Source organism: Schistocerca americana, chromosome 4, assembly GCF_021461395.2.
Source record: "Schistocerca americana isolate TAMUIC-IGC-003095 chromosome 4, iqSchAmer2.1, whole genome shotgun sequence".
In the NCBI taxonomy this organism is placed as follows: domain Eukaryota; kingdom Metazoa; phylum Arthropoda; class Insecta; order Orthoptera; family Acrididae; genus Schistocerca; species Schistocerca americana.
The window spans coordinates 240,934,533-240,952,784 of NC_060122.1; the positions used below are offsets into that span (position 1 = coordinate 240,934,533).

General features: G+C 41.8%; 1 protein-coding gene across 1 annotated transcript in view; it reads right to left on the reverse strand.

The window, feature by feature from the left end:
* Nucleotides 1-16,530, reverse strand: part of LOC124613375 (solute carrier family 15 member 1-like) — a 212,821-nt gene extending 196,291 nt beyond the window's left edge. The window contains exon 1 of the mRNA XM_047142076.1: nucleotides 16,482-16,530. Coding sequence (XP_046998032.1) covers nucleotides 16,482-16,515 — 34 coding nt within the window. The 5' untranslated portion in view covers nucleotides 16,516-16,530. The remainder of the gene's footprint in view (nucleotides 1-16,481) is intronic.
* Between the last annotated feature and the right edge of the window lie 1,722 nt (nucleotides 16,531-18,252).

Consider the following 18,252-nt stretch of genomic DNA (forward strand, 5'->3'; position numbering starts at 1 on the left):
AATGGAAATTTTCAAACATCACTGAAAGGTCATGGTGTCGACAGTAAGAGAGATGATTATCTGTGAAGCAACAAGGTGGAAAGCTATACTACAAATAATTGTGAACACAACTTTATTCTTAAGTAATAAAGGTTCACCTTTCCAAAGGACAAATACTCAGACTGGTAATGTTCACAATGGATTTTTTTTGGGGGGGGGGGGGATGTTGTAATTATTCGGAAAAAATATAACGAAGTAACTCGTGAACATCTATCCAGAGTAAAAGAAAACCAACTGACGAACAAAAGTATGACAGGTGAAGCTCGCTATCTATTATGGTACTTGCAGAATGAATTTATTTCTCTATGAGGCGAAAAACTATTGAAAACCGTTTTGTATCAAAGAGAAGATCTTGCCGTCCATGGAAAAGTTGTTGATGCAACTCCTAACATGTTCCACCAGGAGCAGCATACGCTCGTTCTTGCGCTACATATTTAAAAATATAGAAAAAAAGGCATTCGAAGTTTGTGAAAGAGTTATTGAATTTATAAATATTAGTGATAAACAGGCGAGGCCATAACTGATGAAATACTGTCCACATTAGAACTCTTGGGAGTACCACTTCCGGATTGTCAGCAGAGCTATGACCTCGGCTACCTGCGGGTTTATTACACAAGTGGTGTTAAGTCAAGAATGTCTGCCACTTTTTCTCCCTGCTGTACACACTCTCTGAAACTGAATTATGATGTGACATTTTTGGGAGTATTGTAAGTTTTTATTCTTTGTTCTCTAGCTCCCTGATCTTTGGAAACCGATGAAACAGCATGTCGCTTTGTTTGAGCAAAGCCTTTCTGAAACTGGTTCAAAGACCTTGTAAAAAATAACTAGACTCACTGATGGCGCTGCAGTCGCGGGATAATTTGAACCTTCGGCTGGACGCCATTATAGTGGTGGTAGTCTGATGTGTTGTGTAGTACTGTTGTTTATGAAGACCCTGATTCAACGTTGTATATTTGTTGGGGCGTACATACAGTATTTGTTACTCGTAATTCTACTGTCTATACGTTCCAATCAAAAGAAGTACAATGGTGAAGAGTTGTGCAGCGATTAATTGTACAAATAAATTCGAGAAAGGAACGAATATTACATTTCACAGGTATGTGGATATTTTAAGTTGTTTTGTATGTCAGTGCACTTGCTTAGTAAATGTTTTTGTAACACGGTATTAGCATAACGTCTGTGCATATATTTGCAGGTTTCCTTTCTCAAAACCACAGCTGTTACAAAAATGGTTACACGCTGTCAGGAGGCAAGATTTCCGACCGACAGAATACCATTTTATATGTTCCGATCATTTTGAAGAAAGTTGTTTCCTTGAAAATTACATAAATCGCAGAAAGCTGAAAGATGATGCTGTTCCATCCATCTTTCGTTTTCCAGACCATATACAGCAGAAGATAAATTTTTCTTTGTGAACCACATTTTATTTTAACTATAAAAGTTGAGTTGCAAGCAACACGATATTTGAGTTAGCAGGTTTTTTATCGTTATAAAATGCAACTGAATGTGTGTAATTGTAATCTGATTTCACAACTTCTCTTGATGGAACAGTTGTTGAGTTTTATTTATTATATGAAAAAAACCACACATATAAACTGAAGTGTACAACGAAAGTAAATATTGTGACTAATGCGATACTGGATGCCTGCCTGAAGTCTTGTTTGTTGTAGCTGTCTGATCGGTAGTGTTTTCATGGTCTAGGTTAGGTTGAAACTTGATAATTTGGTCGTGAGTTGCCAAAGCACTACGCCATATATAACGCACTTTTCGTCATAAAATCTAAAGCAAGGTAGAGTCAGAAAATATCTATTGACATAGTGGGCAAATCTTCGAGTATTTTGATGCATTTTGCGTACGTCTATCGCAAATGAACTACGAAAAATGCTAGGGGTCCAGTGCATAACTTTTAGCTACGGCTGATTCCATGTACTACGTAATATAAATTCATAAACAGAGACTAGTTGCTGTTTGTTCATAAATTAAAAACTGTATTGTAGTAACGTATTTAAATGAGGCATTATGTTTGTGACCTAACTCTAGGGAAGGCATTTTATAACCAAAAGCGATGTATAAACATTCGAAATCCCGCGCGTCAGTTTACCACTCTAATGGCCGCCGGCCAGCTATTCAATTTGTCCGCTCTTCACAGGCGACCACTAGTGCGGTTGTGGGGGCCTGAACTGGTTGGAGCGAAAGAGTACAAGCTGTGTGCCCGATTTTGAAGCACTATCCTCCGATCCTCAGAGTTTTAGACCAGTTCCTGGTGGATGGGGTAACCACGTTATTTACATCAGCAACAAATACTATTCTGGGGCTCAAGAAGTAAATACTTCTTCCAAAGGGCTCTTGATGCCATCATTTTGGTAGAGGATCTTCGCCTCTATTGATCAGAAAAAATCATAATACAGAACAAAGGAATTTCCCTCGACGCACAGGTGCAACTAATTGAAGACTTACTTAGTGAGATGCAGGTACTACGAGATACATGGAAAACCATTCTGAATGAAATAAAAATAGTTGCCGAGACAGTTGACCTTTCTCCAGAGTTTGTACCCAAAAGGAAACCCAAAGCAGATGGAATTAGGCCTGCACAACTTTAGCTGTTTTGGATTTTGTCATGACAGATGTGTTCTGCAATTACGCATTTTTTTATGATTTCAGTAAGTCTCTACGGTTGAAAAGTCCTTTTAGTAAGCTGTCGAACTCTTTAAGACTTGGTAAAGGAGCACAACAGGTCAAAGTCGTATTAACTATTGGCAGTTTTAGCAACTGAGAATGAATTGTCCAAGACTCTTGCCTTTTCCGACCCGTAACTGATCTTTTTAGTTAGAAGAAAGCCTGGAACACTGTTGTTAAGTAGTCTTATTTTGTAGCCAGTGTCTATGATTGACACAGGTCCTAATATTAGTTTTTTCTAACTAATTTTATTTTAGTCTTAGTTCGTTAAGAAGATATCATTGCTGTGATCGTTTTTAAGTAAATTAATCTTTTAAATAAAGTTTAGTTTCGAATTATAAAATAGTAACCGTAATTATACCCTGTATTTTAAATTACATTCTGGAAAGAGTTTAGGTAAGAAATAACCATCCAATTATAATGATAATGTAGCACGCGATGTAAAAAATGGCGGGTTGGGGGGGGGGGGGGTGGAAGGGGGGGGGCTTCTCTCACCCTGGGTCCAGGGCATGTAATCGAATGTGGGAGCCTTGATTACACTTCGATTACACTTACTATTTTCCGGCAAAACAAAATAACAGGTCTTACACAAACGAAAGCATGGCCATACTGATTTGTCTGCGGATACCGGAGGTGCGGTATTAATTGAGAAGGCTTCACGCCTCACAGCTATTGGTCGTTCATCTTTGGCGCATGCGTACTTACTCTGTGACACCAGCAGTCCAGTTATTTTGTAATTACACCTCGTAGTTTATGACTAATGTACATAAAACCTTATGTCCTTGTTTTCTTAGCTCCTCATCTGGACTAATTTAATGTCCGATGTACCATATATGCCCAAGCGTTTATGCCAAACAATAAATAAATAGATCCTAAGTATCTGTAGCGTAGCCTTTGGTTGCTTTCCTCCCACTGTAGTGTTTGCGTTCTATACCATCAGTTCGGGTTATCCAAGCATCATAAACTTTTATTTTTTGCATTTCTGGTGGCGTTTAGAGTAGGTACCACGTAGCCAGAATGTTATTACATAAATGGTATGCCTGGTGATTAAAAATGTATATGTAAAGGCATAAAGGCCAGATAGTGGGTGATAACACTTAGTAATAACACATAATGGTAATACACAAGAAATTTGATTGTTTTAGCCTATTGAGGAATGGAAATATAAGGGTAGTTCAAATACACTCCTACATAATCCTCCGGTTAACAGTAATACGAAGATTAAGCGATACGTAGATATAGCATTATCATCAGATAATCCAGGGAGTGAAACGGAAACTCTGTCTGCGAAAAACACTTGATGCCGTCTGTCAGAAATGTGTACAGCAAGTTGGTTGCTAGTCAACAAAGGTAATTCGACAAAAGCATTTATCACAAGCGCTGTCGTAAATTAATTTTGTGCCAATCTGTACCCGAGGATTTAATTGGTCGTTTTGGTACCACCAAGATAGCTCATGTAATATCTTCACAAAGTATAAAAGATAAAATAGTGAATAAGTGTGTGCTATTTTTATATATATCGATCTATCCGTTAAGTCGCATTGGATATTATGATTGATATTCATTGCAAAGTAACGACAAAATTATTTAATGTTTATTAGACTGACATTTCTTAATTTTCCAATATTCATTATTATTTAGATTGTCATTTATTATTATCATTACCATTATCTTTATATATATAAGTCGCGTAATATTTACTTAACTGAGTAAGTCTGCTTAGGTGTAAGAGAGGCCCTGAAGGACTTAGTTTCTTGACTATAATCAAGGAAGTTGTAGAATATTATTTTGCAGACACACAAATATTAAGAAAAAGTGTACTGAGGAATCATTTCGAAAAAGCTATGCTAAACAAATTTATCCAAACTTAAAAAAGATCTTTGAAATTATTATTGATATTGTTGTTTGTATAATTTTATGATAATTTTAAAAAATTTATATAAAGTATATTATTAATCTCCTTTGACTTTCTCTGAATGTCTAAATCGCTATCTTGTAATATCTTTGCAGTGGGAGATTCACATCTTTGGTTGTTAGCTTCTAACTTTTGGCGCGTGTTAGCGGCGTTGTGTTGGAGACTTTTCTTGTTGTTCTGTGGTTGGGGAATTGATATACTATATTAACAGTTCTGTTTTGCTTTATGTTTGAGTGTGATTTGCTGAGATTTTCTGGCGGAAGCAATAAATAATGAAAATGAGAACTCTCCACAAGGCTTTATTATACAATTTAATGCATGAAACGGAAAAGACCGGATCTCTTAGTGGAAATCGACAATGAGCAGACAAATGAAAGAAACTTCGAGTTGACTACATACAAGAGACAAGCTAAGTAACATCACTTTTCATACAGTATAATCTTTGCAGCTTTATAATCATGATCCTCTCCACCTGTGCTTTGTCATCTGCAGTATAAAGTAATGCAAGCCACTTAATATATGCTAACAATCTTAACTCATTTGCCTTTAATAACCAGCGAAACAAGCGGAGGAGGTCAGAATGGACATCGATAAAAATTAACAGAAGAGAATATCAGACATAATGTCTTTTTGGTAAATTTAGGAGTTTTCAAAATGCAGATTTCCATAAGTCTAAAACGAAAAACATGTTATTAATGTGTATTAAAAGTCTTATCTATGGCAATGTGACATCGACTTTTAATAAGAAAGTCACTAAAAATGTGTGGTGGTTTCACAGCGAACAGTCAATAAGATATAGGGAACTGCTTGGAAACACAGAAAAACAAAGAAATCGATGAGAGGACATACTAGAGTGAAAGACGTAGTGCTGATTTTTTGAAAATGAAATGGAGGTGAGCAGGGCATGGGCTGTGTAGATGGATGATAAAGCAAGGACGTTCAGTCCTGGATCCCAGGAGATAAGATAAGACACAAGCGACACCTAATGGAAGACTGTTACATTACGTTAGAAATCGTACATTAGCGGCATGGATTCGTACCGCTGGAGACGGTAACGCATGGAAAAGTCTACAGCTGCCCTTCATCCACCAGTGGATGTCAGGCAGTAGTTGAAAAAGATGATGAATAATGAACAAGTAAATTATGTTGGGCTGCAGTTGTTGCTAAGAAATAGTAGAGGTAATATGGACGCCGCAATGACTCAGAACCATTACTCACCGTGGTATTCTGCAAATAACGCTGTGGTAAACAAAGACGGCTTCCGAAAACGTATTATACAAGTAAGTACAAGTAAAAACATTGACAGAACCAACCTGAAATCAACAATCGTACAAATTATTGCCGCACAGTAGTTACGCGAACTTACAACGTGGCAAGAAAGGCAACCCATATCATCAACATCTGAGGTCATCAGTCCTCTAGAACTTAGAACTACTTAAGCCTAACTAACCTAAGGGCATCGCACACATCCATGCCTGAGCCAGGATTCGAACCTTCGACCGTAGCCGTCTCGCGGTTCCAGACTGAAGCGCGTAGGACCGCTCGGCCACACTGGCCGGCGACTTTCAACAGTTTTGAGGAAATCGCGTATGAAAATTATCTGCGTACTTATTCTGTATGCTTTGTAGGGACGCAGACGCGTGATTAAATATGTAGTTTCATAAGCACGAGGTATCTTTTCTTTCATCTTCACATAATTCAAACAACAGATTTATTATGATCGTGAAAAGTATCAATATTTAATCATTTATTTATTATTTTCGTAAATTTTAACAGGAAAAAAAGATTTTTTTGCACGTAGACTGGAAATGAAAAAAGGATACACGATAATATTCAAATCAGAGGAGTCATTTTATTCGTATTATTCTATCTACATCTGTGACAAGTATAACATATAACTTATGCAGCACTGCACGAATCAGGATGATATTGATTGTGGAAACATGGAAAATAATAATTATCACGACATACAGCAGACGTAATGAACGTATTTTTTCATGTCCGCAGTTTTTGTCAATGTGTCTATTGAAAAAAAAAAAACTTGGTTTACATTCATAAACGGTTCTCGCTCGCTACATAGTTTCGCAGCGTACAGCGCATATCGAAGAATAGCATTGGTCCAAATAACTCTTAAAAAGTAGTACCAGCTGCGAGATTCGATCCAGATACCTCGCGATTATGAAACTAAACGTTTACTCGCTTGGCTGCAAATTCGTTACAGATTAGCGACCATTCGAAGTACATAAGCAGACTAAAATTTTCAGACTCGATTTTCTAGAAAACGGTTGAGAGTTGCATCTTCTTATTTACACTTGTTAAATTCCTAGTCATGCCCTCCACACCCTGTCAATACGAATCAAATCGGTGAGGGAAGGCTGTACGGTCCCGTTATAAGCGCTAACTCAGACATGACGGTAACATTTACGAGTTGACGGATGTTACGACACGAAAGAGATGATGGGATATGAGGTTTTGTTAATCAGTTTCTTTCCGAGCAATGAGCTGACCACACTAGCTTTCAAGTTGTTGTGCCAGAGACTCATCATAATAGAAAGGACGTTCTTGTCTTGTGCGTGTACTGTCTGCTTAAAGGACTGTGACGTATGAATGAACCAGCTCCATCAAGGTACCTAATATGTGACGAATTTGATACCACAGTCGTTCACTGAGTTACGAAATCATCGACTCTCGTGGTGAAGCACTAGAATACACACTTGAATAATTTAACATGTTTCAAATAATGGGGCGCATACCATGATACCTACGACAGAGCTTCGGGAGTCTTCATTAGAGCTTTCTACTTTTGTTTCATCTGTTTTCTGGGCTCCGTTGTTACCACCATGTCTGCTACATGTCCGGTGAGATCAGAGTCTTTCACATTAGAAATTAGATTTAGGCCTCAAAAAATGTGTACAAGCCGACAGAGAAAAGAAACGTGAAGAATGCTATACACCTAATAATACCCTCTGTTCTTGCCAAGTTAAGTGTAACGAATGTCACGTTGCAACTCAAATATTTTTCAAATTTCGAATTTACCAGCACTCCCGTGGTAAAACTGAAAACAAAGTCGCGCGACAACAAAAGAAAACTTAGCTTTCATGAGGTACAAACAGAACACTACATTCGAAAATCACTGCACTGTTAAAAAAGTTGACGCAAAACTCAGCGTTTTTCGAAGCCTCTGAAAAGAAGTTTTCTAAACTCTAGCAGCATGCTAATGGTCGTCGAGAAGAAAACTTAAAAGTACCTTTAACAACAAGCTAGACGAAGTCGCAAATTAGGTCGCTACGCAAACAGGAGAAACAGGAAAAGCACATGTACCATCTCTCCCTCTCCTCCCTTCCCAAAAGAAAAGGCGATCAACAGACAAGGTAGTGGAAGTGTCCTTATGCGATAATTTACATAAAAAGGAAACTGATAAAATCTTAAATAGTTCAACCGAGTCCGTTCCATGATTCAATCAGATCTTTTATAATTAAGAAATCTATCCGAGTCATTAAATATTGTCTTTAAGTCTGTATTATCGGAATACCTACATCTATTCTTTTCGAATCACCATGAAAAACGGAGCAGAGTGCACTTTTTTTTAAATATAGAACATATCATAAGATTTCTAACCTTTCCATTCACCACTGTAGCACGGCAGTTCGGCTGCTTACACGCCTCTTCCTAATTTTACCTGCGCCGTTTCTACAAGTGTGACGTATAGTGGGATGAAGAATACTTGTAGTTTCTGCCGTGAAAGATTGTTCTTTAAGTTTTTTAAGAAGATTCTCGGGAACTGTACGGCGTCATTTTTTCCAGTCTCTCTCTCCCTCCCTCCCTGTTACACAGAACACTGCCTGAATAGAAATATCAAAGCAGTTATTAATGGACATTGATACTGGATGATGGGATGTGTCCACCCTTCGCATTTATGACTACCCCGGCTCTGTTGGGGACACTTTCAGTGAAGTATGTCAATGTCCTTGGAGCAATGACATCCCATTCTTCCCCACGAGCTAAAACCAGAGAAGGCAGCGATGTTTGATACTGGAGTCTAGAGCGATGTCGACGTTGTTTCTCATCCCAGAGGCGTACTTTCGGGTTGAGATCGGGAGCTTGTGCAAACCAGTCCACTCCAGGAGTGTTACTGTATACAAACCATTGTCTCACAAATTTTCCTTGATGAAAGGATCCTTAGGCACGCTGATGCAAACAGTCATTATCTCAAGACTGTTCCTCCACTGAACGCTGTACACAACGCCGTAAGAAGTGTTTATATCCTTCCGCATTTATCGTTTTCTCAAGAGCGATAAGGGGAACCCCTAACCACGAGAAACAGCTCTACACCGTAAAATCTTCTGTGTACTTCACTGTCGGCACTATTCATTGTGGCAGGTAACTTTCTCCAGGCATTCGCAAAACTCCAACCATTTCATCGGACTGATAGATGGTATAGCATGATTAATCACTCATTTCCAGTCATCCACTGTCCAGTGACATCGCTCTTTACACCAACTCAAGCGTCACTTAGCACTGACTACAGAAACTTTATGATGAGTTGGTCGACCACTGTGACCTTTTAACTTCCTACGCACAATTATTGTGCTAGTTGGACTTCTCGTAGCATTTTGGACTCAAGAATATTTCGTTCCGCTGTTTTCTGCGACTTTTTACAACCACCCTTTGCAGCGGTCGACGGTTCCTGTTCATCACTACCATTACACGACACAAATGTATTAGGGACAAATATGAAATTTTCTCAAAGTCCTCTCCAGCCAGCACCAAGCCAGGTCAAACCAGGCCAAAGCGTCGTGTCGCAATCAAAACGACAAATACACAAAGCCGATATTGCGGAAAATGGAACAAACCCGGAAGAGATTGCCTCACCTCACGCGAGCAAAAAGGAGTAATAAACTCAGCAACATGATCTCAGCGAGAAGAAGCTGTCACGTCATTGTAACAGCACAGTTTGATTTAGGAACACCTGTCAGCCTGCTGATATGTAGGAAAAGCAACGAGGTGAAGCCCTAAAAGCTGTTCTTGGAAAATACAGGATGTCCGAAAAGTCTTTCCCTGATTACATAAATTGATAACTCAGGCTAGAAGTAAGATACAAATATGAAACTGGCATCTAATTGTTTACAAACTATCAAAGTTTTTTCCACACATCAGTAAACTTCCACTTCCATTGTTGCCCAATGACAGTACACGTCGATATGACTTTGCGGTCGAAATGCTATCACGCATTGAAGACGATGGTGGTTATCTCAGACGAATTGCCTTTTCCGACGAAGCGACCTTTTTTGTCAGTGGAGAAGTGAATCGCCATAATGTGCGCATTTGGGGTTCACAAGCCCCTGGCGAGGTCATGGAGTGCACCAGAGGCAGTCCAAAGGTGAATGTTTGGTGCGCGCTATTGCACGATCGAATTATCGGGCCATTCTTCTTCACTGAGGCTACCATCACATCTGAAGTGTATCTGGACATGTTGCAACTGTATACTGTTCCTCTTGTTTCAGTAAGACAGTGCACCGCCTCATTGGGGTTTGGACGGCCGTGCCTATCTCGATATGACCTCTCCTGGCCGGTGGATTGGTCGTGATGGCCAACGGTTTGGCCTCCATGCTCTCCTGACATAACCCCATTAGACTTCTTTTTATGGGGTTAAGTCAAGGACGAGGTCTACGGAACATGTGTACCAGATCTTGAAACCCTGCGGCAACGGATAACCACAGTCGTTGAATCGATCTCTCCAGTGATGTTGGGTAATGTGTGGAGGGGGTTGGGTTGTTTGGGGGGGGGGGGGGGGGGGGGAAGAGACCAAACTGCGAGGCGAGGTCATCGGTCTCATCGAATTAGGGAAGGACGGGGAAGGAAGTCGGCCGTGCCCTTTGAATGGAACTATCCCGGCATTTGCCTGGAGCGATTTAGGGAAACCACGGAAAACCTAATCAGGATGGCCGGACGCGGGATTGAACCGTCGTCCTTCCCAATGCGAGTCCAGTGTGCTAATCACTGCGCCACCTCGCTCGGTGGTAATGTGTGGACGGAATTGAATATCGCCTAGATGTGCTACATGCTACCAAGGGTGCTCATGTGGAAGTTTACTGATGTGTGAAAAAAACTTTGATAGTTTGTAAACAATTAGACACCAGTTTCATATTTGTATCTTACTTCTAGCCTGAGTTATCAATTTATGTAATCAGGGAAAGACGTTTCGAACACCCTGTAGGATGTGGTGAAGAACACCGATGAGCCCGGAAAAGAAGGCCACATTCAGTGATCGACGGGCCAACATTACACCACTGTCTCAGACCAGTAGTAATAAATACTGATGCTTCCGAGAGTTCGCGTGAACCATTACGTTGCAGTGCACCAGCCACGGGGCCGAGCCTGTGATGCGCTGGTACCATTCGCCAAGATGATTTCCGCATTCGTGACACTACCTGACTGGTCTACAGAACACTGTCGCTGTGAGCTGCCGACCTGTAACCACTACTGAGACATGGAAACTACTACGTACAGCTTGCTGAGCCGAATTGATGGTGCTTGACGCACTGTCCATATGTCGCAGAACTCGGGGGTTGCGCTAACCGCTGCTGTCCCCAACTGGTACCTAAAAGCAGTCATCGACATTTGCAGCCTTTCTTGGTTCAAGAGCTGCAGACCATCCACACACCATGCAGGGCTGATGGAAGGTTACTTGAGCACACCCCCTTCGACGTCAACGAGATTGCTCTGGTAATTCAGTCCCCATCCTAATCAGCGATGTCTGTCATATAGGCTATGCCGTTCGCTTCCGAGGCCTGTCACCTGCCTGATACCGAGATTACGCAAGCTGGCCGCCGAGGACGACGTCCGCCGCAGTTCGCTGAGACAGCATCAGTAAGTTCCAAGACAGTGTGCGCTGCACCACTGCCGGACTGGGCAACAACACAAAGGAGAAAATACGATTCTAAAATTAAATCAATAAATTCTTGTTTCGCTAATGTTGTGTCATTACGCACAGCGTGCCGACTGGCTTGCTCCACCGCACTTTGTGCTCCGTGATCCGGACAACAGTAGAGGTCTCAACCCGAGCCCCTACGAGACATTAAGTCTACCTAATACGGTTTAGCTGTGGCTGTTTTTTCGTGCAATCACATCACCAACAAACGGCCTGGGCAGCCATCCCTGGTGGACTCGTTTCTCAGGTGACATCCAGTTACTAACGCACGTTCGAAGTCAATGTCAATGAGCTCTACTGATCGACCGATTCAGCTGTTACCGTTTGTCTTCTGAGAACACCATACTCCCTGTCTTCTTTTATACTGGCGGATCCGCCTCTCATTGCATCTAATGGTCAATTCTGTATCTTATAGGGATGTACGGATACTTTTGATCATATAGTGTATTTTTTAGAAGACGTCGATGTGGTGCAAAACCACGGCCTACAACCTCACTGTCATCAATGTAAGCCTACCAGAAGTCACAATAAACATGGTCGCCCTGAGAAGAAACAAACAAACCGAAAAAACCCACCAAGATCAACCCAAGACGATAGCAGGAAATGTCGACATACAAAACCTATAACCACCACCGATTATTATAGTTAGTAATACGAAGGAAGGCGAGCATGTGTTGATACTAACTCAAAGCTTTTCGAAATTCTAGGAACACCGAATCAACCTGGTTCTCTCAATGCGTAGCACCTAGGATATAATGTATGAGCCGGCCGGAGTGGCCGTGCGGTTCTAGGCGCCACAGTCTGGAGCCGAACGACCGCTACGGTCGCAGGTTCGAATCCTGCCTCGGGCATGTATGTGTGTGATGTCCTTAGGTTAGTTATGTTTAATTAGGCGACTGATGACCTCAGAAGTTAAGTCGCATTGTGCTCAGAGCCATTTGAACCATTTATAATGTATGAAGAGAGCGAGTTGAGTTGTGGATGGTTGCGATCTTTGCTCTTTCCGATAATGAGGAACGTACTTCTGCCCAAAGGATCTGCGGTAAATTACGGTCAAGAGCTGAAGTACTCCACTCGAGATAGTAACCCACTGGAGGCTGTTCAGGGACATTTTCTGAGTATTTAGGCACAAGGTACTCTTGGACTGTGGTGATTGTTTACAAAGTAATATTATTATTATTATTAATTCGATTTCTTATCTCTACAACCTATGTTTCTCTGAAAATAACGCCACAGTAATGATATAGCCTTTACTATGCAATCACCAAAACGTACAACACAAAACAGAGTAATGTGATGTAGTTGATGGTACTTCGAGAATATCAGAGCAAGGTGTTATTTTACCATCTTCCATTGCATTAAATAAACCTGTACAAGTAGTGCTATTGGCCAATTTTTCATCAGCAACCCTACCCGTACTGGTATGTATCACTGTCAACGTACAGCTCACAACTGCGGAAAGCAAACCAGAGACTGAACCGATAAGTACTGAGCGTAAGCTTGAAGAGTAAAGAAGGCATTAGTGTTATCAACAACAAGTAACGCGAGTGAATAAAGTTTCTTCCCAAACGAGACACACAGCGCATACAATCGACATTTGCACTGCTGTGCAGATAATTTCAGTGCAATAGAGATTCAAAGATAATTGGGCGTGATATATAGACGAAATGCTGTTACTTTGTAGCGAATCACTAGAGACCACGGGTCCGTTATACCGAAATACTCGGCAAATATTCGTGCACAACCACCGAAATTTAATCGACGAATTTCGTGTTCACCCTTTAGAACTAGACAGACTCCTTCGGGCCGGCCGGAGTGGCCGAGCGGTTCTAGGCGCTACAGTCTGGAACCGTGTGACCGCACCGGTCGCAGGTTCGAATCCTGCCTCGGGCATGGATGTGTGTGATGTCCTTAGGTTAGTTAGGTTTAAGCTGTTCTAAGTTCTAGGGGACTGATGACCTCAGAAGTTAAGTCCCATAGTTCTCAGAGCCATTTGAACCATTTTTTAGACTCCTTCGGGCCCTGACGCCTTACTGAGTTTTAGCATTTTAAGTTGCTTTCCAGTGCTACTAGTACCGATTACTACTGTGATTCGTCATCAGTGTTATCGTTGAATTATGGAAACATTTCTTGGTTTTCTTTGCTGAGGAACATTCGAAAATAGCACACCTCATTTCGGCTTTTGTTTTACTATTTTCTATTTCGCTTCCTGTCTAGGCCATAACCTTACAATACCACTGATATTGCTTGTGTTTCTGGGACTCTGTAACGTATCATTTCCGAGTCGAGCACGTTGGCTAATATTAGTTGCTCTTCTGAACGGCCGCCTGCGCCAGTTTTCCAGTGTACGCGGAACTGCAGCTGTTCACCAGCCTGGAATAAATCGCGGGATTCTCCTAGTCTGGCTGAAGCGAGGAAGCCTGGCCCGACCCGACTGTTTTCAGAGGCGAATGGATGTCTAGTGTTTGTTAATACTTTCTTCTGGGAACAAACTACTGGCAATCTTGGCAGACAGCAACAACTTACAGAGGTACTAGGGGCGTTAGCAGAAAATTTCCAATCGAAGTGCCTACTTTCTGCCCTGAAGGCTGACTGGTCTAAAAGTCTAGACATTAAAATAACTTCTTAGATCTGTCGCAGTCCGGGAAATATAGGTAGCTGCGGGCAACCCTCCTGGGATACACTGTGGAGTGGAGGTGGTGTGGCGGTGTTTATTTCGGAAGTCGTATCAGTAAAGTTGTTCTCTCGGTGCTGAAAGCTTAGAAAGTGTTCGGAAGTGCGATCCCGTGTGCGGGGGTGGGAACCGTCTTAGTCAACAGTCCGTATACAAGGCGGTTGTTACGGTGTAGCGGGCCTACACGAACTGCATTAGAAGAGACCGCCCAACAGCCCACAGAGCAATCAGCTGTAGGTGTTGTCTTAACAAACGAAGCGGACTTGGTTGTTTGAAGATAATAAATTGTGTTTTGCTCTAATAAAAATTTGAAGTGTGGAGTTCTTGCGTGTGACTTTACCCTCTTTGACTGTAGAAAATGGTTCAAATGGCTCTGAGCACTATGGGGTTTAACATCTGTGGTCATCAGTCCCCTAGAACGTAGAACCACTTAAACCTAACTAACCTAAGGACGTCACATACATCCATGTCCGAGGCAGGATTCGAACCTGCGACCGTAGCGGTCACGCGGTTCCAGACTGAAGCGCCTAGAACCGCACAACCACACCGGCCGGCTTTTGACTGTAGATTGTGATCCTATGTGATGTACAAAGGAGATGGTAGGAAGCACTTGGTGACGGTATAGGGACTGACTGCGATGTTTGTTGTCCAATACAGTAGTCGGATTTGAGAGATTTTTAGAAACAGTCGGATTGCTGTACGGTACTGATTACTGTTATAGAAGAAGTGACAATTTTAACCATGTCTCACTGGTCAAAGTGTGGCTGGCGATCTTTATTTACATTGGTAGTATGTACAAATTATCAAGGTCCATCAACCAACGTTTCGGACGAAGTCTGCAGAGCAATCTGTCTCGAGCACCGCACTGTGCCAAGAGTTTGTGGCCGTGACTTCGCCAGACGCTGCGGAAGTTCTGAGAAAGCGGACATGTTTCAACATGTTCTGTGATAATATATTCCTACAGCACTTAGTGAAGACTTTTTGCATTGTCCTTCCAGTAGCCGACCGCGCATCAAATAACATTTGTCTGTCTGCGGATTTATGCCTTGTTTTCTATCTGTTGTGCTGCTTCTTAAGAAGCTTCCTGATTTTCTTCTGTGTATCAAGGTGCGTATCTCCCATCTACACTTATTCTTTTAGATACAGATTTTTCTATTCGCTTATACTTGAGCCACAGTAGCTCTCCATATTAACTACCCAGAATCAAATGAGTCTGACTCCTGTCTAAGAAATAACTTCACCACTGGCTGAACTTTGCACACTTTTCTGCTTGCACTTCTAATGCTTTGTATCTCGATGCCCATTGTTCAAAAATGGCTCTGATCACTATGGGACTTAACTTCTGAGGTCATCAGTCCCCTAGAACTTAGAACTACTTAAACCTAACTAACCTAAGGACATCACACACATATCCATGCCCGAGGCAGGATTCGAACCTGCGACCGTAGCGGTCACGCGGTTCCAGACTGTAGCGCCTAGAACCGCACGGCCACTTCGGCCGGCGATGCCCATTGTTGCTTCGACTATATCATGAATACTGATCCCAGTGTTTGTGTGAACATCCGTAATTTTTGCTTAATAATGAAGGAGTTTTCTTTCGTTTGCTACCCATAAAAATCCTAGTTTGTCTTCGTGTACTATTTCATTTCGTTTCTCACATAGAAACAACTGAAAAAAATAATTTGAGGGCAGAGGGCATAAATATCGAAATATGGATCCGAGAAAACGGATCGAAGTTTTTATCTCACGTTATCAATTGACTTTGACATGAAGTAACTTGTCGGAAACATCTGATGATAGAAGCAAAAAATAAGCACAAACTGATGAGAAAAATTCGATTCTCCCAATTACACCCTTTTTTTACTGGCTTTTAAATGAAAATATTATGTCTGCTTGCTGTAATGAAATTTATAATAATCAGCTCTGCTGCCGAGGGGTACATTCTTACATATGAAATTCGTAACGACTCTGGAGGCCGTCACGACGAGAAAAGGCTGGTTCAAAGAAACACCACGTATTTTATTGGTTTCTTTGCTGTATGGGACTGTGTTCGTACAGAAGACCAGTACCTTAATTACAGTCTGAAAATTTTTCTTATACGAAAGATATGGCGGTGGTTCTCGTTCTGTATTGCATAGGTCTAGTTCCTGTGCAGAGGCTATCCCTTCTTGGAATCGAATAAAGCCACAGAGGATTTGGTAGAGCGTCAGTAAGGAGATTCAGAAGCTGCCGAGTTAGGTACTTACTGTCGCCGTCGTCCGAGTGTTTGGCGCTGTCCATGGCTGGTACTGACGAAAGCCGCGCAGGTGCTACTGAGCTGTTATATATCGGCTTATCGGGTGCACCTATCAATCACTGACCATCGAAGCGGTGCTGATTACGGCTGACCTCAAACGTCCCGCCGCTATACACTGGCGACCACTCAGTACGCAATTGTTTGGCGCAACATAGACACTGGAACTTATCGCGGACTCGCATCGCTTTGATCCGGACGCCACATACACGCGGTAGTTGCATCACCTATTAAGGATCGTGCAGCAGTGTTTACAAGAGTAGCTACTTCTGGTGAGCAACAAAACGTATGCAAATGCCGCGATTCGTTTTTCTGTGTGATTAATTTTGAACAAGTCAATGATTTCTGTAGAGTTTTTGAGGACCAAAAGCAAAATAAGAAGAAAAAGAAAGAGTCATCGATATGAATGACTGAACAGGAAATTACAGTTAAAGACTATTAACAAAAGACAACCTTCTGCTTCGAGACAGAGGAACACCAAACTGGCCATGCCAATAATGTGGAGAAGGTTCAATACAAACCAGTTAACTCGTAGAAGATATAAAGCAAGTGCTAAAAGAGAGCGCGAGAAGTGTCGGCCAGATGGTAAACAGTGTCTCACTGTGAGAAATGCACCGCAACTTCCAGAACTAATGTTATCACTCCCTGGTTTTAATCTCCGGACGGGACTAGAAAGGGGTTATGCTTACTTTTATATTAGCTTGGTGCATAAGTTCGCATCGTTTCTGTTTTGTGTGTTGGCATTCCGGTTGCTATGGGCTCATTTATCGGTTTTCATTTTTTTATTTGCAGGTCACTGTTGCTAAGTGAGTCTACATACGTCATTTTGTTATATGGAGATAAAGAGTAGAGCTGTGGATGCTAGAAAATGGAGTGCCAAGTGGAGAAATCGGAAGATTTCCGACATATTCTTGGAAATTTGTGGTAAGGTCTTATGGGACCAGAATGTTGAGGTCATCGGTCCCTAAGCTTACACACTACTTAATCTAGCCTAAATACACTAAGGACAACACACACGCCCATGCCCGAGGGAGGGCTCGAACCTCCGACAGGGGGAACCGCGCGGACCGTGACAAGAAATCCAAACCGCGCGGCTACCCCGCGCGGCCACATATTCTTCAGTTTGAGTTCGATAGAGTTGTGACAGCAGTGGAGGCAGACAGAAACATTGGACCATGTATTGGGATAATGCCATTGGACTGAGCACGGGAAGAAAATGCTTTTCTCGTTTTATGGAGGATCATTTTGACACTGGTGACTCTACACGTTCAGTATGTCCTTCGGGGTTTGATGAAATCGTTTAAACGCATTAATCCACAACGATACACGTCAGTGCACTCGCGAGCTGGCAGATGTGGTGAACTGTGATCATTCCACAATCGTTCGGCATTTGGTGTAATGGGCAAGGTTCAAAAATCGGGTGTATGAGTACCACGTGAAATAAGCCAAAATCACAAAAATCAGCAGGTGGCCATATGTGCATCTCTGCTTGCTCGTCACCAGCTGGTTCGTGAATAACACTGACGATTCTATCCTGTGTTGTTACTGGTGAACAGGAAATTACAGTTAGAGACTTTTAACAAAAGACAACATTCTACTTCGAGACAGAGGAACACCAGACTAGCCATGCCAATAATGTAGAGAAGGCTCAATACAAACACTTTAACTCGTAGAAGATATCGAGCAAGTCTAAAAGAGAGCGCCAGAAGTGTCGGCGAGATGAT